This window comes from Rhea pennata, chromosome 9 (assembly GCF_028389875.1).
Source record: "Rhea pennata isolate bPtePen1 chromosome 9, bPtePen1.pri, whole genome shotgun sequence".
NCBI lineage: Eukaryota > Metazoa > Chordata > Aves > Rheiformes > Rheidae > Rhea > Rhea pennata.
Window position 1 is genome coordinate 24,509,104 of NC_084671.1, and position 20,649 is coordinate 24,529,752.

The 20,649-nt window shown below is 49.4% G+C and overlaps 1 protein-coding gene across 1 annotated transcript in view; it reads left to right on the plus strand.

Moving 5' to 3' along the window:
* The first annotated feature begins 17,139 nt into the window (after positions 1–17,139).
* The window catches only part of GPC1 (glypican 1), a 165,503-nt gene continuing 161,993 nt past the window's right edge, over positions 17,140–20,649 (plus strand). Inside the window, exon 1 of the mRNA XM_062582842.1 lies at positions 17,140–17,335. Within this exon, the coding sequence (XP_062438826.1) occupies positions 17,179–17,335 (157 nt within the window). The 5' untranslated portion in view covers positions 17,140–17,178. The remainder of the gene's footprint in view (positions 17,336–20,649) is intronic.

Genomic DNA, 20,649 nt, shown 5'->3' on the forward strand with positions numbered 1-20,649 from the left:
AGTGAAAGAAAGGAAGAAAAGATGCCAGGGGAGACAATCTACCATCAGCTGTGGTGTTCCAGCTATTCACTGTAGCTTGAAGCTACTTGATGAGTTTTAAAATTTTGCTTAAAATTTTTAACGGTATTATTCAGCCTATTTAGAAAGAAATAATCCTAAGCCCTCTGGGGAATCAGTTAATATTTAATGGTATCGTATTCTGAGGTCAGAATACAGCGAGTAGGTAATGGAGAAATGTATTTAGCTCACAACTTCTTTTTAAAAAAAAGTACAGACCTCTACTAGTGGGTTAATTCTGCTGCTTTCAATGCCGCTTTTCAGTTAATATAAAACATCGTGCTTGCCTGAGGTAGCAATGGCACCGCGCAGTTACCTCCTGGTAACTGTTGTTTGTATTTCATTACAGTCCTGAGTTCCCCACCAAGACAGCTCTTCTCGCCCTGCATGCTGTGCGAACGCTTAGCGGAGGAAAGACCCTCTCTCCGGGACGTTTGCGGTCTCGGGGATGTAATGCAAAGGCCCCGGCTTTGCAGCGCTCCGTAAGGAGCTGTAAGTGTGCGCGGGGGGTTGCTTTACGCGTGCAGGCTTTCATCGAACAGCGGTCTTAAGCTTCAGCGTGGTACCGCCTGGCAGAGCCATCTCTCTCTTAATCATTTAGACTCCCTGCTGGCTGTTTTCCACCTGTTTCCATCTCTCTCTGCTCTGCCTTCTCCTGACTGCAAGGGGAATACAGCATTTCTCACTGTCTGACCCAAAACGTTGCCATAAATCTTCCTCCTAAAGGTTGCTGCTTTGAATCCCTAAACTTGAAGTAAACTTGTGCTAATGGCAACCCTACTGCTCACACAGAGCAGCAATGAAATTGCTCTACGGACAGCCCTCAGCCTCGCTGTCAAAGTAACACCTGACATCCCTCGTGCAAAACGGTACAGAGCTCCGCAGCGTGGAGTTTAAGAAGCCGTTAAGGTCAGACAGCTCCCGTAAAGAGCACTTCTCCTGACCAAACCTGGGCACGCCTGCCTGGTTCTGCTGCGCGGTATCACGGCCGGGATATGCGATATGCGGGGAATATCGTTTCTATGATGTTAACTAGATCCTACGGTTCTTCCCAAGATTCATAGTGTTGGCATTTGTGAAGTATGAAGCTTATAAAATTTACTGACTTACTGGCGAAATGTTCACTCTCATAAAGGCTGATAATCTTACTTCATTCCTTGACTTCACTGTGAAGTGTATTTGCAGCTTCTTTAATCTTTTCAAGATAAGCAAGACAACCAGCAGCTAAATAATTACTGACAGCAGTTAGGTCCTGTCTGTCCCATTAGACGCGTTAATCAAATTTTGGAACCATTTAGAAACTTCAGCATTAGCAAAACAAGGTAGTTTGGTCTTTTTTTCACCAGATTTATCCAGAACTGTGTATTCTACACAATTTTTCTACACAATTTCCCCCAAAGACCTTAAGAAATTGTTATGCTTCCCTTTCTAATATATCATAGAAAGGACTAGTTTGAAAGGAGTCTCATCTGGCCCAAGCTTCTGTTGAAAGCAAGGCCTTAGGTTAGGGGCATTAATTATCAGCTTTCCTCTGACGTTGCAGGTACATACCAGAACCTAGAGTGAGCGGTCTCGGAGGAAAATAAAGGTGGACTGCACAGTTAAGCAAATTCAGTACACCATGACAACAGCAGTGACCGTATCCACAAAGTTTGCGCGTGTGTTGTGAGTCCATTTGTAGCCTGCTGCCATTCACTGAGGAGCTGTTGCCCCACCATAGTAATTCAGGCTGAGCTGAGAAGCAAGAGCTGTGTCAGGCCCACAAAATCTCTTTTCTCTGTGAAGGTTGTGGCAAAGAAAACAGCCAGAAGAAAGTTTTTTAAAAATGGATGTTCATCTTGTGAATGTGCACTTAAACTTTTAGCCCTAGCACAAGCCGTGCTTGCGCTATGCACGTGGGATCTGCCTGCATATGACTCCGTGCCCACGTGTGCCGCTTGGGAAGGTGCCTGTGCACGGGTGTGCACCTGGACGGAGAGAGACTTCTGAATGCACATACATGTATGGGCACGTGCAATGCGGTGTGGTAGCTATCAACCTCCGTGTAGCTGATCTTCAGCAGGCTCTCTTGGGTAGAAGAGCCTGGGGGCTCCGTGCCATGGCCCCCAACCCTTCCCAGAACGCTAATGAGCCCCGGGAGGCCGGCAAAATGCACCTTCTGCTGTCTCTGCTTGGCCCGTCATTGCCTGCGCAGCAAGCCTGGTTTCCTCGTGCCCACCAGGCTTCCTCCGAGCCCCATCCCTCATGTGTCTCTTGCTCTGTCTCCTACAGAGAGCCCATGAATCTGTGACAAAAACCTCAGCGAAAATGAGATTCCTCTGAGCAATGGATCTAAACTACTCACGTTTCAGTAGCAGACCTCACAAAAAGGAGTAAAACTGAAATAGCTTTTTATTCACATATCATCTCAAGGAACATTAAACGTGAAATCAGATCTGCGGGTGAAAACCTGGTCACTGCCGCGTGTTCCGCTGTCACTTGTCAATTTGCTGCCGTTCCCGCGGGATCCCTGCGCCTCGCCGTGTCGGCCTGCCTGGGCTCCCTGGCAGCTGTGCGACACGGAGCAGCGGCGAAAATTGGCAACCGGCGCACGGCGACCGGCGGTGGAATAAATTGAGAAGGAGCTGCGGAAGGAGCAGGAAGGCCGCGGAGCTCAAGAGCGCTGAACAACCAGCAAAGAGCGAAAGCTGCGTTAGAAGTGCTGTTAAAAGCTGCACGAGGCACCGAGGCATCAGGAACTGTTCTAAGCTGTAGCAGAAGACGACTAATGAGTAACGCCAGGCTGGTGAAAAGATCAGAGATGTGCTAAACCACAGCAGAAGGAAGGGCGAGAAGTTCCAAATGGGGAGAGGCGAAAAAAACAACAACAGAAAGAGGAGAAACGTTACAGCTGTTGCGCCCGCTGTGCTGGTTAATAGGAGAGCAGGAGCGGCAGGAGGCCGCGGGGTCGCGGCGGGTCTCGCCTGTGGTTCCAGAAGCGCAGGCAAAGCTTCGCCGCGCGGGGAGGGAGCGCTGAGTGGGGATCTCAAGCACATACTGAGCTCACGCTCGCAAGAGCTGTGCTGGAGCCTTGATCCGCTGCTGCAGCCCTCGCCGCCGCGGTTCGAGTAGAAGCGCCAAAGAGGTCTCGTGTGCATATGAAAAGAGGGACGCAATTAAAAGCCCTTTAACTAGTCAAAGAGCAGGAGCCATAGCCTCAGAAAAGAATCCCATCCAGTCCCACCCGAAAAGACAGTAGCTGTTATTTAGTATTGTGGAAAGAATAACATTTGGAGGGCAGAAGGGATCCTGTGATCCAGCCTCCTACAACGCCGTGGCCATTGCCCTGAAAGAGGCTCACACTGATGTCCCAGCATCTGCTAGAACTGACATATTTTTAGAAATATGTCTGCTATTGATTTCAAGACTTCAAGAAATGGAAATTCTAACACATCCCTGAATGGGCTGCTCTCATATCTACTTCCCTGATGGTTTAAAAAGAAAAGTATCTAATCTCATCTGAATTACTCCCATTCAAAGGTTCTTATTATGCCTTTCTCTCCTAGATAATGAAGATGTGTGCTTTGGAGAAATTTCCTCCCCATATACACGCTCAACACTAACCTCACTCTTTAATATTCTCTTGGATATAGAATGATTCCTTGATGGTTCTCGCTTTTCTTCACAAACTCTTATTATTTTGCCAAACTGAAACCAGATAGGATGATTTATAATCAGGGTTATTTTCCATGCTAAATGACTGCGTAAGGCTTAATACTTTTTTTGTTAAGTTTTCAGCCAAAATGATTCAGTTATTTCTAAGAATAAGCATAGGGAAGCACATCTTTAGGTTTATTTGTTTATTTTTAATGTTTTTTTAAAAAAAAGGGAAAAAAAAGAAGCCTTGACGACCATTTGTAAAGATGCATCTTTGTTGTGGAAACAAATTCCATGACTTTTTGAAGTGCTTTGATACCATCTTGCTATAAAAATAGAAATTAATTGTTCTGTCTTCAAAGCTAGGCTTGGTTAATAGGCAGCGAGCAAGGCAGTTTCTGAAGCCTACTGAGAAGAGGAAGGTTAAACCAAAGTGTTGAATAACTACCCAGCGCATTTAATGCCCCAGCTGAGGCAGATGACTAATGCACCCAACTGTATGTAACTAAAGGCTATGTCAGACTGTATTCCACAGTTTATAGGTATAACCATTCTGATATTCTTATTTTCTGGGTGTCTGCCTTTGACCATTTAAACGATGATCTTCTGATTCTGTATTTTGCATGTAAGGAGCTAAACAGGCAGAATTTATTTAGTCTGTCGATGTTAGTAGGCTTCTAATCTTCGAGTCACAGCTGTAGCTCTTTTGCAAACCCTTCTGTCTTGCCCGTGTCCTTTCTCTGAAGGATGGTACAAAGTTCCAGCAATGCTCACATGAGTGGTTCTTCCAGAATTGCCACCGTTCCTGTGGTGCATTTTACTGGCAAACATAAAGTATAGTTGAGGCTTGTTCCTGCTGCCCAGTATTTTTAAGCTGTGCTGAGCACCTCTCTGTCTGGCTGAGTTCAGCTGGAGCTGACAGCTCCAAATACCTTGCGAGAGTAAGCGCTTGACATTTAAGGAAAGTGAAACAATCAGCATTTTATGCGTGTCAGGATGTGGTCATGCTTGTTTTAATTCTCTCTCCAATAGGCTTTGTCTCTGAAAAACAGCTCTGGCACTTAATAAGTCCATGCCATCAACCAAAATGTGGCAAGTATGATTATGGACTATTTTTGAGCAGGATTTTGCATGAAAAGGTTATCTTTTGCTTTAGTTCCATTACTAGCATATTAAATTTTAGATGACTCAAATAAGATTTTCCTTCTTATTCATGTAAAAATATGCACCATCAGTTTCATGCAGGTAATCGCGTTATCTAAAAATACAGGTTCTTCACACATTTTAGAGGAGAGAGATACTCTTAATACTGACTAGACTCACAGCCATGGTGAGTGTGCGTGCATGTGTGTGTATATATTTGTACATGTATATAGATAGCAATTCTTATGTTGGTTAATGGACAGCTCTACCCACAGCCAGCAGTAGGGTATTCTGGAGAGCGTGTTGCATCGTAAGGGTTGTAGTTTTATTAAAAGCACTTCATCTTCAGTAAGTGTTTTGCTCCTAAAAATCTGCCTTTCTGCAGGCTGCTTCATTAGCTGCTCTTGGATCGTGCATCCGAGCGAAAGCTCCAGATTTGGGTCCAGGCTCAGAGGTGTCTTGAATGCGAGAGCATCTAAACAAGCAGCACGAAGGAAAGGAAGCTTTCGTCCCCTTACAAATCAGCGGGGAATCCGACGAGCAGGGTGTCGGGAGCTCCCGCGCCAGGCACGTCGACGGCCTCCCCGGCGCGTCGAGCTGCTGCCCCTCGGCTGGCAGCGGAGGCAGTGGGAGCTCGGCGCTCCCCCGGAGGCGCTCGACCGCTGCTTGGACGGGGCCGGCGAGCCCACCGCCCCTTTGCCTTGCGAACCAGTTAAGAAAGAGTTAGCGTTTGGTGAAACGATGGAGGGAAATACGAGTTGTAGCAACCCTCAGGGATGCTCCCAACGTGTCTTCTGCTGGCTGAACGCCATTTAAATCGAGCTAATACGGCAAAGAGTTGCGTGTGTTATCTGCCGATGAAATGTGAATGATGTATTGATAGAGATGGAGGGAAGAGATGACTGAAATGAGAATGCAAGGAGACATCACTATTTTACCCTAAATCGCATGATCTGTTCCTAAGGCGAATGCAGTGCACCTGGCAACACGCAAGCGTTATGCTGACATCCAACGCTCCATTTCTTTCCTTGGAAGTGCTAATGTTATTGGAAATAGACCCTTGTGATCAGTGAGAAATGTATTGAATTTAACTCTTCTTGGCATTAGAGAATCATTTGTATTGTCCCACCATGGCAACTCTATGCTAGCAGCCCTGGTTATGAGCAGAGAGCGTTGTACTGTTTATCATCTTTAAACGTATTCTGCTCTGTAGAAGTGCTGCTTTTAATGATAGATTTTTGGTGATGCAAATATAAAATACATCACAGTTCAGTATCTTTTTAATTTTATGGATGACACATCTTAAATATCAAATAAAGAGGAATATCAAATAAAATAACTACAGCTGAGAATGAATAAAAATTGGCAGGTACGACAATTTAAAATAGCCTTATTTTCACCCTAAATATAGGCTAGTTTAATTCAAATCTAGTGGTAGCTATGAGACAGCTGCTGTATCAAAGACCCGTGACAGCCTGCTGAGGTTAAAAGAGTACAGGCTGCCCGTATCTCTGCTGCGATACAGTAGCATCACAGAGAGCAGAGAAATAGATGGAGGTATAGAAAGTTAAGTTTTTAAAACATTGATTCGTAAAACCCCAGTGCAGTTTTATTTATAGAGCCTTTGTCCTCTTAGTAAAATAGGTTGCTGCCTGAAACCAGAAATGCGATGCAAATCCTCCGTTGCTCTTCCCTTATGGCCAAAGCCCAGTCAGAAAAGAAGCCGCGGATGGAGTAACTGAGTTGTCCCCACACAAACTCTGCCTAGGTGCAATAATGGCACCGTCTCAACCTTCTCCAGAAAAGACCTTCTTTACAAATGGATATTTCAGCTTCATGAGGTCAGCTCAAAACCATCAGTTTGCGAATGCCGTGTGGTTTAGGGGAGAACCCTCAGTACAGTGAGGCACAATCCTCCGCTTGCACGTGCAATATGTAGGTGATCTGACATAGCGATCCCCATCTCTAGCAGTGCCATTGGTACACTACAGTAACAGGGCCATGTGCAGAAAGACCAGGGATTTAATTCTTGGAAGCCGTTGTCTCTGGTTTTCACAGGTGAAAACCGGGTTCATTTCTCATTATCCTGTTGCTTTCAATATTCTCTAATTAACAAGTACTGCTTTTAATTTCCGTACTTTCTGATTATTGTTATTTTTTCAACCTCATAAAATCTAAACCTCAAACTTTCAGACTTACTCTCGCTGGTAGCTATTGGCATTCTTTTTGCTGTCTACTTCTTACTTAATATTTGCCATGTTCTTTACTAAGCTAAGTCCATTCTCATTATATGAAATTAAAGCAGATAAGCTCAGTTCTCAACTAAAGGAAGCTTTAGAAAGATATAGGACACCTTCAGATCTAGATTTTTTTTTTTTTTTTTTTTTGATTCTGACAAGTTCCCTAAAGACCTACTATCAGCCTTCTCAATCAAATGAATTGACAAATCATTGAGTCAAAGCTCTGTCTACAAGGAGTCTTGCATGGCAAGCTCTGCAGTGGGTTCCTGATTTGCTTGGTTATTGCATGCAAATTAAACCTCTTCATGGCTAAACCATGGGCATTGCATTGCAGAATGGATAGAAAACAAGTCAAGTGAAAGCTTGCCTGTCTCAGTTTCTGTGGCTGCTCTTAGGAAGACACGAGCGGAGTTTGTCATGTTAGCTTCTCGCTCCCTGGACTAGTAGGGTCAGGAGGAGCATTGGAGAGGCAAAGCAATCTGCTCAGGTAGGAAAAACGCATCCTAGCAGCAGCCCCTCTAGCTGAGTGAAGAACAAATCCGGTGGACAGGGAAAGCAGGAAGGTGCATGGAGTGAGGGAGAAGAGACAGGCAATACAGAGAGGAGCTGGAGGTTGCGCAGAGACACTGAGGGGTACCATCGTGATGGACGAATTTAGTGTCCTCACAAACGTCCTTGGCTATCTCTACCTTGTGTTCTTTGCCAGTATCACTGTACATACATCATACCAAAAAACCAGCAACTTTGGAAAAAAGAACCACATCCATTACATTAAGGTTCTGCTGGGGTTTTTGCCTCCATTGCTGCCGCAAATATATTGCTAGATACTACTTGGCACAATCATGCTTCTCTCTCCTGGACGGCCAAGCAAGCTGAAGCTGCCCAGATGTTCCCAGGAGGTTTCTCACTCACAGTGGGATGGGGCCAGAGCTGGGAGCCTGTCCCCAGCACAGCTGGGCTCGTGGTACTGAGCCACCCAGTCCTGGGAAACCCATGTGCTGCTGCTGGGGCAGCCGAGGTGGGACCAAGGCACCTCACTGTGATTCACTTGGTTCGCGAATGTGTCATTTATGGGTCACGTTAAATGGTTTCGGATAACCCGAACAGTAAGTTTAGACTGTGTAAAGCGTGCGTAAGAACTGGTCGGAGCAAAGGGCCATCTGCGACAACAGCCATTAGTGGCCTTCGGGGAAGAGCTCGTGGCTGTGCTTGCCTACGTAAAGCCTCTCAGCTCCCGGCCATCTGCGTCTTGCGCTCAGCTGTGATAGCTGTGCTGATAGTTATGAAAAATTCCCATTGATGTTAAGGGAATTTTTGCCTGAGAAAAGAGATTACAGCCATCCCTACTGAGCTAACAAATAATTTTGCAGAGCTTTTCTCTGCATTTGAGCAGTTCCGGTTTTGCTTTTCATGTACAGAAGCAACTGTTAAAATGATGACATGAAAAAATGAATTAAAATGCCAAACCTGCCAAGCTCACGTGAACAGAATGTTCTATCAAAACCTGTAAATGATGAAAAAGAGAACTTGTTCCCGTGGACTATGCTGTGTCTCTCGAGGAGCAAAGAGCACATTTACTCGGCTACTTTTTGGAGGGAAGGGTTTTCAGCTCCTTCTCGAATAGATAATTTTGTACAGTTCATTTCACACGACATCAGGAAGGAGAGTTAGGGGGAAAATTCTATTTCTGTGCCTTAAAATTGAATTATGGGCTGGGTGTTCACCAGCCCATTTTTCTTGCTCGAGTGAATCAGACGTTTGTGAGTTGTGGAGAATGAGTGATGGGACGAGAGGAGATTGTCGAAGCCTCCGTTAGGAGCTTAAGCAGCGTACCGTTATAATTGATAAGGACTGACCAGGTCCTTCGATAACCCAGGGGGCCGTTGTGGACGCCCTGCACAGTGCTTTTACCTTGAGATCAGCCAAGCCAACGGCAGCCAGTCATGGGGCAACCTCGGCCTGCCTTTAGGGGAGGACAGCAGCCCAGAGGGGACAGCTCTGGACTGTAATATTCACTTCACAATTGAACTTGAGCCGGGAGGCAGGTGCTGATACAGAACTGACTGCATAGAAACTGTAACTTCACTATAACACCGTATAGTGTAGCGGACCCGCAGGCTTGCTGACGGAGCCCACAGCATTTAGGAGGACTTACAGGCTCATCAACACTCATCCACATAGCTGAGGATCAGGGGAGTGAAAATGGAGAACTTTTAAAATTATTTTCATGATGGATGCTGGATGACAGGGGTGGCGTTGGGTTACTGCTGAACTCTTCATGCAAGTAACTAACTGAAAAAGCCCTGAAATATGTGTGGTGGGGTGGGGTGGGGGTGGGGAATTGGTGGGAAGGGGATGCTAAAAGAGCGTTGGACTTTTCTGTGGCTTCCAAAGAAATGGAATTACAGAATTCCTTATGGGAAGGGTGTGAGTACCCAAGGACATTACAGCAGAAGGCAGGTTACACATTTTTACAGGCAAGTACTCTACAAGCTTCTTAAGGAAGGAGTTTGTGTGTTTGTGTGTTCGGAGAGTCAGGAGAGGGTGTCCCACCGGGCTGGAGCTGGGGAGGGCTGTGGCGGCGAACAGCGCTGTGCTCTGACACCGGCCTGAGCGGTGGCAGCCGGGTCGCGTCCTCGCTCGGCCACGCAAAGGCACGCGCTTTCCCAGTGCTGTTTTGGCATGTGCCCCAAAAGGGAATTCTCCTCAGTCAGGTTGCACTCGGTTACCTGGGAGTTTGTGAACCTTGCTAACCTTGACAAGGCACAGAAACAGAGATACACTTGTGAAATACGTTTTATTGTCAAAGCTTGAGAGGATAGCTCGGCTAAAGCACAGTTTTTCACTGTAGCAGCTAGTCGTCGTCTTCATAAACTCTGAAGACATGAACGACGAAAGAATAATTTGTTCTCTTACCGACTGCGCGTCCCATTAGGCAGCCGCTTTGCCTCTCTCAGCTCGTACCTGTCGCTACGAAGGCTCTCTGTGCCTAATTGCTTTGCTTTAATAACAAGTTTGCATGTAAAGATGTATGGCTTGTGTGTACTGCATCAACAAATAGTATCTGTTAGTTGCTACTGCCCTGGAAGGAAAAGGGAACGCGACACATTCGGCTTCTTGGGTATTGTAAATCCAGCGTTAACCAGCGTTCAGGTTCCTTGACGCAGGAAAAGCAGCTCTCTCCGTTTAGAGTCTGACAGATCCTCTCTCGTCAGGTTGTATTCGTTTTCAGATACACGTCATATTGGGAGGAAACTGTACTAGCGTCCTCTCTGCAGAACAAGGAAACCAACCGACCAGGCAACGGTGGGAATACTTGATGGGTTAGCCATCCTGGAAAGGACCAAAGCCGGAAAATCTGCCCCTGGTTTTAGTCTCAAATCTGAATCTGTGTTAAATTGTGTTCGGGGCTCAAACATCAGTCTAGATAACACTGTGGAAGTAAAGTTATTATAAGCTTTTCCCTTCCCTCTTCTTCTTTAGCTCCAGCAAGAAAAAATCAGGAGGTTAAGAAAGGGGAAAAAACGGTGTGGATAGAGCAGAATGCAACAGCCACAAGTAATCCAATATTTCATAATTTAATTTCACACTCTCTAGGCTGCAGAGGCATTACTGACTGCGGGGAGAATAATCTAAGAAGGGTGTTGGCTTGGCAGTGGGAACATCAGAGCTTAAAGAGGCCTGGCAGCTTTCTGAAAGTAAATGTGTGTCCCTCCCTCTCCCTCTCCCATCAGGATAGATTAAAGTGACCTCTGCAGATAAACTCTACTGAACCCCCTCAAGTGGTTCTGCAGCATAGTTTTATTTGTACAGTATGTGAAAGAAGAGTTCAAATTAAATTCCTGGCCTTTCAGAAAAGTTTGTCGGTTCCTTAAAAAAAAGAAAAAAAGAAAAAAAAGAGGCTATTTTATTTTTTGAAGCCGGAGCCTCTTTCATGGTCCCATGATCTCAAGAGCTCTTTGGCTGCCTTGTGACCTTTCAACCTTGCACTACATGTTTCTTTTCTAAATTAGCCAGTGTTGAGACATCAGTGGGGGAATATCAATGTTATTATAAAAGGCATCATTCTCTCCCCAAAATGTCAGCATGAATGAGTCATTGCACCTAACTGCTTAGCTTTTGTAAGGCAGCAAGGAAGATCTGAAAGCGAGATCCAAGGTGCCCCATCCACCAACTTCTGTTTAAAATGCTTTAAAAAGCAATGTCCCTGGCATCAGCCACAACAGAGGCAAAGGGACTCAGCTTTGCCTCTTTAGCCACAGAATAAAGGCCCTGCCTGAGGCACAATTAGGTATGCGATATGAAATTACATGGATATTATGAAGAATTTATTATAAAGGCTATGCTCAAAGTAACATGGTAAAAAAAAAAAGGAAAGAAAGAAAAGAAGCGTAAGACAGAATTAAGTGTGCTGGTGAGTTCTGTCATTTCTTACACCCAGGCTCCGTACATCTCGTTTTATGCATGCTCTCCAGTTTCTAGCAGGTTGAAAAAATGAAATCAGATTAAGAGCTCTATTTTTAATCTTAAGAACATGGGTGTGTGTCGTCTGGCATCTTGGAAAATCCAGCACTGGATGTTTATGTGTTCCTGACAAAAGAAACAATACGCAGAGTGATGCTAAGATCACAAGCAGATGTTGGATTATAAGGGTGCCAAATCCTCAACTGAGATAAATCAGTGCGTCTCCACTGACATAAGCCTATCTTCTGAGGGCTTGGCCTTCGAGCACCCTCAGATTCATGTAGCTATACTGGATTTGTATGCTGTCTTTGTGTTGCAAAATGTACAGATCTTAAAATGAAGAACCCGCTGGACCAAGTCCGTTCCAGAGAGAACTCTGCTTGTGTGCAGAACTACATCAGCAGTGAGGCGGGCACATATCAGAAAATCGGTGTCACCTGCTACTTATCTTAGTGAGGCGTGGGAAGGATGCATTTCCAAACTCTCAGTCCGGCTTTACCCTCTGTGTGTGAAACGGTGTCGAACCTTTGCTGTTAGCTGTCCTTCCCGCTCCCTGGGGCTTAACCCCAGCTTGCCTGCACCAGGGCTGATGCCTCTTCTCAGCATCACGGGGCTCTGCCGTGCAAAGCCTGGGAGCCTGAGAGCCTCTCCTTGCAACTAAAGGCATTTGGAGCTTTTCCACGCAACGTTGTTGGTATTTCCCCATAGCTAATTTCTCTGTAACAACGGGCTATGTTGTATGTAGCTGGATCTGAGGAGAACCCCCATACACACTTGAACAGGACGTAAGATAATTCCATTAATTCATTAAAGCACCTCAACCTGTAGTGTTTAATGTAGCATCAGCTGAGTATTAGCTCTGAGACGCTCTGTTAGCACTGCAAGACACCTGGGTTGCTGCTCCACACGTTTCTTGCTTTGTGGCTGTAGCTTTTTCTCCTCACCAAAGTGCTCAGGGACTGTCCCAGGTCCCGATGCCTTGGACCAGCATGTAGGCAGGCGCCGCTGGACGAGCCCTCATAGGAGCAGAGCACATTCCTGCGGGCGCTTTTCTTAAGCCAGTGCCCAGCGACTAATGACAGTGGGAATGAGGGGAGATCTACACTTCACAAACCCTCCCCAAAACAGGCAAGCTCCGGGTGCGACCCTTTGAATGGTAAGAGGAAGTGGTCCAGTTGCGATGTTTGCAAGCAGTGGGAGAAGTCTTCTGTGTATCACTGCAGTGGTGTGCTGAAATCACACTTTTCTAACCTAGTAATTTGGGGGCCAATTTTGAGCCATTCCATACCATCAAGCTAAGCCCTGCTTATAAAACAGATTCAGTACTGTGTCCATATTCTTTATTTGCTCTTATATACTTTTCGGGGAGCTGTGTGTATGGAAAGCTTTAGTGAACCTCATGTCCAAAAAGGATGAAATATATTTTCTGGGGCAGACCCAATTAGCAGCAGTTTCTCTAATGAGTTTTTGGCATTTATTTATTTTTTGGCCTTTAAGACTTTTTTCTACTGGGAAATCTCTGACTCATGTATAACACAAGTACAGTCCTGCAGGGTGGAGTCATTTGTAAGAGGTCATTACAGCAATGCATTCCTTTAAGCCACTGCTGAAAAACTGGGTTGTTCAACCCGAAACAGAGCCCAGAGTGGCAATTACCTGCATGAGCCAGATTCTCTGCCTGAAATGATTTGGTTGTTGATAATCTCACTTTACAGGGGACTAACCACACACAGGGGGATTAGGCATTGCATTTAAAGGGAGCTGGTCTGCTTGAACAGAGGGTCCAATGGCAGCTTGGCTGAGTGTTGGTGTACCCTGCTACAGCCCCCCGTCCTCTTCCTCTTCCCTGCTGACCGGAATTGTGATTTTTCTTGCCAAGTCCCAAAGTCCAGCTCGCTGGGAGCTCTGGCGTGGGAAAGGGTCCTGAGCTCTGTACATCTACGGAAGCGTTAGCTTCCGATTCGTTAGCATGGACACGCAAATCCCAGCGAGTCTTAGCACTTCTGTAGGGCAAATGGCTTCTCATGTAGCCAACTGACAATCCAAGCTGGATTTGTCAGTTGTAAATGGATGGCCCAGCATTTAAGATGATAGATTTCATATTTTTAGGCGACCAAAGCGACTGCATGCACTCTTCCTGTGCATGCCCGAAAGGCTTTGTGGGGGTTGTGTGCAGAGCGGAGGAGGAGCTGCCTGGGTCCTAGCGAGGAAGATCCAGTGAAGAAGTCAGCAGCTGCAGATAGCAAGGTGTAATCTAGTAAATCCTCTGGATAACTTAATTAGATTTGATTCAGCAAAGTGCTCGTCCAGCTTGTGCTGAAGAGCAGCCAGCCTGGGGTGGGAGGACCAAGGGAGAGCTTGCCCAAACTCCTGGAGGAGCCCGGTAGAGCAGGGATGAAAAGAAACGGGCAGAAAAGGTACTGACCTATTCCTACTTTGATGAAGCCTTTTGATCTCAAGGTGCAAGATTTTCTGAGGCTTCTGCAGAGTTAAATGTGGCATAAAGCTGAGTGAGGGAGAGCAACTTATAGGCCACCTAAGCTTTTCCCGCATCCTTTCGTTCGCCCTCCCCAGTCCCTGTCAGCTCTGTATCCGATGCACACAGTGAGAAAGGTAAACACAGCCCTGCATCCCTGGGGGGGGGGGGTGTTATATTCCTTTCCTGTGGCATCAGAGATACAGCACAAGTAGACAGGGAACCTGGGGTTTTGCTGCTCCGCTTTGGCAGTCAGATGCTCGGTGGCCGTAGCTCAGCGGAGGTCCACCGTGGAGCCAGCCAGAGGTCTGGGGGCTGCAACTGCTTCGCTGCCTCTGCAGCTCTTGATTTGCACCGGTTTGAAAAGCAGCAGGTCCATGGCACTGCGAAACTTTTGGGAAGTGCTGGAGAAACCAAAGAGGGACCAGAACCTGCGAAAGCGGAGGCTCTACGAAGCCTCCTTTCTTGTGGGGTAGCGCTCCCCGCGTGTGCCAGGCGATTTGGCTCCTCCTCCTCCTCCTCACCTCTTTGTAATGCTCGGATCAGCTCGTCAGCAGGCAGCACTTCTTGTCGGGGCTGACAAGAGGCGATCGCCACAGCAGGATGGATTTTCTCTCTGCCTCTGACTACCCTCCTGGCTGGCTGCGTGCTTTTCTCCTCTGCGTTTTGTCTACTCATTTTGTGCTTTGTTTTTTTCTTTCTTTTCTGCCCCAATTCCAGCTCTTTCTGGGAGTTGCAGGACAATCTTTCTTTTGCTTTTTGCCAAGCTCTATTCTTTTAATTGAGCATGTTCAGAAAGTGGATCTGATCCTCAAACGCACACAGAAGAAATCCAATTTATAATGCATATAAAAATACATTTTCATCACGATGCTTTGAAGATGCTGATTTCAATTTGTTTCGCATGTACCCAGCCCGAACCCTGGGTGTGCGCAGCCTTCCCAGCGACAGCATCACACACAGTCATGCCTCATGACTGGCTGGAGATTTGTTTGCTTATAATTGCATCCTATAGGGACTCACAGAGAGCTTCTGTATCACACAGCTTGTACCAACTTGCTTTATTTTTAAGCTGTCTTCTCATTATATATAGTATGATATATGCACTGAGCTTCTCATTAGGGTAGTACGTGAGCACCTCGCAGGGACAGGGTCAGGTAAGAAACGCTGTCATCCCTATTCTGCAGGGAAGTGACCTGCTGAAGGTCACTTAGTCGTGGCGGAGCCGGTAGCGACGGCTCTGCCTCTTGCAAGGGGTTTGGGAGCCAGCGGTGCAGTCTGCGCCAGCGGCGCGTAGCCCCGTGCTTCGCCACGGCCGCAGCTGGGTGGCTCTGAACGAGCAGAGCGCGTCAGAGAGCCGGGGCAGGCCCCGGGTGCACGACAGAAGCGAGGATCCCCCCTCTGGCACGCAGGAGGAAACGGGAAAATTGGGTCCCGCCTGGGCTCCTGGGTCATCCGCCGGAGCGGCTCTGCCTTTCCGCTCGATGAAGTGTCCTGGCTCTCCAGGCTGCGTTCTGGGGTCCAGTGCCCTCGGCAGACCCGAGCGAGAGCGGCGCCAGCTCTGCGCCCGTAGCTGCGTGACTTTCCCTCTGGAACCAGGAGGAGGAACAACGATCCTGCCTTCCCTGTACTCCTCACAAGATATATCCTTGCATGGAGGCCTTTGGTTTTCTGCTGGTTGTCTGCTGTTATTGTAGTTGGGTTGATTAGATGAGGTCTGTGATGTAGGTCTGTAAGTGCTATATTCAAAGCCTGCGGTGGGGAAAAAGCTATGGCCATAAATTACAATAAGTAACCAGGAGTAAGGGCTGAAATAAACTTGTGCCACATAATGTACTTAGAAACCTGTTAATACGTGCGGTACTCATGCATTTACAAAAGAGCTTTTTTTAAGACAGGGTGGGTTGGACATTACATCCATCCGTGGCAGATTTTCCCACGTATTTTCAGGAACAGTGCCTTTTCCCATGCTCTGGAAAGCCCCCAAAGGAAGCTTCAAGGTCAGATGTAACAAGCTGGGGAGAACCTCACGAGCTGAGGCACCTACTGCATCGGTCGCCTCCGTGGCGTTTATAACCTGTGCGTCGCTGGCGCAGCTCTGATGAGCCCCAGTGTCACTGCGGTCCGCGAGGACTGGCACGGGCACACGCCAGCGGTGCCTCGCGCTAGACTGTGACTTTGTGTGGGGGGCAGGCTCTTACCCACGGCCCTACAACGCCTCGCTCGGTGTAAACTCTTAGTAGCATTTAGAAGAGACTCGGAGGCTGCTGTGTAAGAGCCGGGGAGAGCTTGCAAACCTGCGTGGGGTGCGCGGCGGAGGTGGGCAGGGGGCTCACGACGGTCCGGAGCCCCCGAGTCCCGTGTGCGCTGCAAGGGAGCCGTCGTTTGGGAGATGGCTCGGGCTCATCCGACTCGCGCGTTGGAAACTTCTGGCCGCAGGAGCGTCGTCTGAGTTACTACGATACCCGTTAGCGGATTTTTTCCTGCCTTTGCGGTCAGGTCCTCTCAATCTCCTGGGCTGTATCTCACGGGTGATCTAATTAGGAGAATTTCACAGGAAATCATTAGGCAGTTTCCTGGGAAGGGAACATCTTTCCCCTTCCCTCAGAACAAAAAACCCCGCTGGACGGGGCTGGGTTTGGCGGCGCCGCCCCCGCCCGCCCCCCTCGTCCGGGCGGACCCCCGGGGCGGGGCGGGGCCGCGGGGGGCGGGGCTGGGGGCGGGGCGAGGCGGCGCCCCGCGCGGGATTGGCGCGGGCGCCGTGATGCCACGTCCGCCGGGGGAAGCCCCGCCCCGCTGGGCCCAGCCCCGCCCGGCGCGCAGGTGGTGCCGAGCCGCCGCCTGGGCGGTGGCCCCGCCCCCCCGCGGCCCCGCCCCCCCCGCGGCCCCGCCCCCCCTCCAGCCCCGCCCCGCCGGCCCCGGCGCGGCGGCGGCGGCTCGGCAGCCGGCAGCGTGGCGGCGGCGGCGGCGCTGCCCGGGGCATGCGGCCGCGCTAGGAACAAAAGCGCTTTCCGCGGGGCGCGAGCGCGGCGGCGCCCGGTGCCTTCCCCCGGCCCCGGCCCCGGCCCCGGCCCCGGCCCCGGCCCCGGCCCCGGCCCCGGCCCCGGCCCGGCGGGCCGCCGGCGGTGCCCGCGCGCGGCAGGTGGCGGGCAGCGCAGAAGGATGCGTTTCCTCCCGTGGGGACTGTGGCTGCTGTGTGTCGCCTCGCCCCCGGCCCGCGCCGACAGCGGCGGCAAGGCGAGGAGCTGCGCCGAGGTGCGGCAGCTGTATGGGGCCAAGGGCTTCGGGCTCGGCGGCGTGCCCCAGGCCGAGATCTCCGGTGAGTACCGCCGCGCCGCGCCGGGAGGGCCGGGCCGGGCCGGGCTGGGCCGTGCTCCGCGGCAGGTGCGCGGCGGCGCGGCGCGGAGCGGAGCGCGCTGCCCTGGCGCTGGCGCTTCCCCGCCGCCGCCGCCTTTGTGGCGAGCGCCGGCGGGCGGCGGGGCGGGCGGGCGGCGTTGCGCGCGCCTGGGGCAGCGCGGCTCGTGCCCCCCGCCCTGCCCGCGCCTTTATTCTCGCCCGAGCTCCGGCAACCGAGTCGCGACCCGGGTCCGAGCGCTTTCGCCTCGCTTGCGGGAGCGTCCTCCTCCCCGAGACAAAGCGCGGAGCACGCAGGCGTACGTGCCGCCGCGGGCCGGCCTGCGGGGACATCCCGGGGGCGCCGCGGGCCGGCCTGCGGGGACATCCCGGGGGCGCCGCGGGCCGGCCTGCGGGGACATCCCGGGGGCGCCGCGGGCCGGCCTGCGGGGACATCCCGGGGGCGCCGCGGGCCGGCCTGCGGGGACATCCCGGGGGCGCCGCGGGCCGGCCTGCGGGGACATCCCGGGGGCGCCGCGGGCCGGGCGTTTCGCGGGGGAGTTTTCCAGGGAAGGCAATTCGTCGCCCGACCCGTGACTGGGAAAGGCTGAACCGAGTAAGCGCCGCGGAGACGAGAACAAATTAATGCTTTCTTTGTCAAGTTGCAGCTGAGAGCGAATTTCCAAAATCAGACATGCAGTCCTTGAAGTTAAACAGTGGAAAACATCAAAATCCTCCAAACATTGCTATTAACAGAATAAGGATTCAGCTAAGCGGGAAGGTGGCTTTTTATGAATTTGCATCTTAGTTATTACAAATGTGCACGCCTCAGCAGTCGTGTGTTCCACCCAGAAAGTACCTGGGAGACTAAACGTCCGCAGGTATTAGCGGAGCTGGGTCAGGCGCTGTGTGGAGCGACCGTGCTACGGGGGCAGCGGTGCAGGATCGCGTGAAGTGCGGTTACGGGCGTGAGGTGTCACAAGGCAATCCTTGTGCCCGCAGATTGTGCAGGTGCAAAAACAAGAAGTAACTGGGGACAGCAACATCTCCAGGAGCCACGAGTTTGGTTTTCTAAATGTTACTTGCTTAGCAAGGGATGGTAAAAACTACACTTTCTGGGCATCTCTGGTACTGTGAGCGGGGGAAACTGCCTGGATACGTGTTATAAAAACTAGAGGAATACCACATGGAAAGTGTGTGGGGAGGAAGTTTCTACCTTAAAAAAAAACTGCTGATAATGATATTACAAGCCTGGTACTTAAAACAGCTAGCAGACTTAGATTTTTGTTGGTAACTATCAAGTGTATCTTCTAACTTATAAATCGTTGAGAATGCCTATTTCTATAGCTGTAGTATTTTTCCCTTATGGTTAAAACTATTTATTGATCAATATACTTTACTATGACAGTAATAATAATAGTAAAGGGTGGTGAGGTGTTGCCATGCGTGCTTGCTAGCTGCTGTGCAGCTTGGTGTGGGCATTAGTGCTAGTTTCCCTGTCCCCCAAAGGGAGACTCTCAAGACCTTCCTGCAAAGTCCTCCCCTCCTCCCCAAGTATAATACTGTACAATGTCATAATTTTCAGCGCACATTTGAAATGTTTAGCTATCATTTAGCTAAGTTGTTGAAACTAGCCTTTAAGTTTGCTGACTGTAGGGGCTGTACTCTGTGGGATGAGTCTTGTCAAATCAGGTGGAACTGGTGCCTATAAATGTCTGCGTATTCACGAACAACAACTTCTGGCCAAGTTAAAAAAACACTGAGGACGCTGGTTCAGGGATGGACCTGTGCTGGGGTTTCCTGAAGCCAGCTGGCCCTGCGTGGCATGTGGGCCTGGTGCCTGGACCCCCTGAAACCATGCGCTGCTGCACCCCCAAATGCACCTCGGCTTCCAAAGAGGGATCCTTTGCTCCAGTGGCGCGGACTTGCCCCAAAACGGCTGGCCTTGAGTTGGGTTTAGCACGTTTACAGCACGCTTTACACTTCCTAATCCGCGTTCTTTCTTATGATTTAAGAAGATTATGACTAATGCAAAGTCTCTACAGCTCAGCAGAAGGTAGTGGCTGCTTCTGATGGCTCAGCTGGGTTACAGCAGCAGTCGTGTAGATGCTGTTACTAGCTGGCGAGGAGATGGGATCTGATGCAGGGATAAACTCTTGGCCCACCAGGTTGCTCAGGGAACGCCAAGAAAGGGGTTCTTGGCATTCTTGCTAGTGTTTGTGCTGTGCCTTTAACACACTGGAGCACTCTAAATATGTAACTAGCTGTTGTTAAATGGGTTGTGGGAAAATGCAAGGTGTTATGTCTCATCACTTTGAAGTCAATGGCAAAACTCCCAAACATGAGAGCAGCGCCTGCTCACGTTAGTAATCCCAACGAACGCATGCGCAGTCGGCTTCACAGGTGAAGGTCTGCCTAGAAGAGAGATTTGAATGCTGAGGGAAATACTCCCTACCCCTTGGGTGTGGGAAAGTGGCGGTCTTGGCTTCCTTAAGATGTACTAACGTGAGTAAAGGGTTCCTGGGTGTTGGGGAGTGCTGCAGCTCCTGGTTGGATTACCCTCTTCCCCCTTCCGTGATTGCTACAGAAAATGGGATAGCTTGTGGGGAAAAACAGCACTGCAGGAAATAGCATGCTTTGGGGGACACGTCCAGCTTTCTCTACTGCCCAGACGGTGTAGTTTGGGATGACTGATGTTGGGTGCTAGCAGCTTGAGCAAAGATGGTTTCCTTGCTTGCTAGAGGAGCATTGTGAGTTCTGCTTGCCATGGATAGGCTTGGTCCTTGCTCTCTGTCTAGGCTAGGCTTTTGCTTGTTTACCCCCAAAGTGAGTCCTTCCTTGACCTGCCTCCTCTCTGGCTTGAACTGGGTGATGTAGGAGAGGGGTGTGATGCAGCAACAGAAGAGCAGAGCACAGAGTAAAGCCAGCAGGAATTCTCCACCCGGTATCACTGCTCATCTAGTTGTGCATCTCAAGCATGTGCTTCCCTGGCTCCTTAGCTGAAAGGAGTCAGAATCATTTGTTTTCATCTCCCAGTCCTTTTGGGCACTTAACTGTGTTTTGTAAGGGAAATGGTATTGAATGGGGCTCTTCATCAACTTGGGAAGGATCTTTAACCCTGGAGTTAAAGAGGAGCCTCTGCTGCTCCAGCACTCTTGGAGGTTGTTATATTTGCTTTGTAATTACAAAATGCAGGTGTGATTTCTTAAGGGCAGCTAGTATACGGTGAAATCCTGAATGCAATATCAACGTGTTTATGCTGATGAATTTAAGGGCAAATTGGAATGGCCTTTGTAGCCT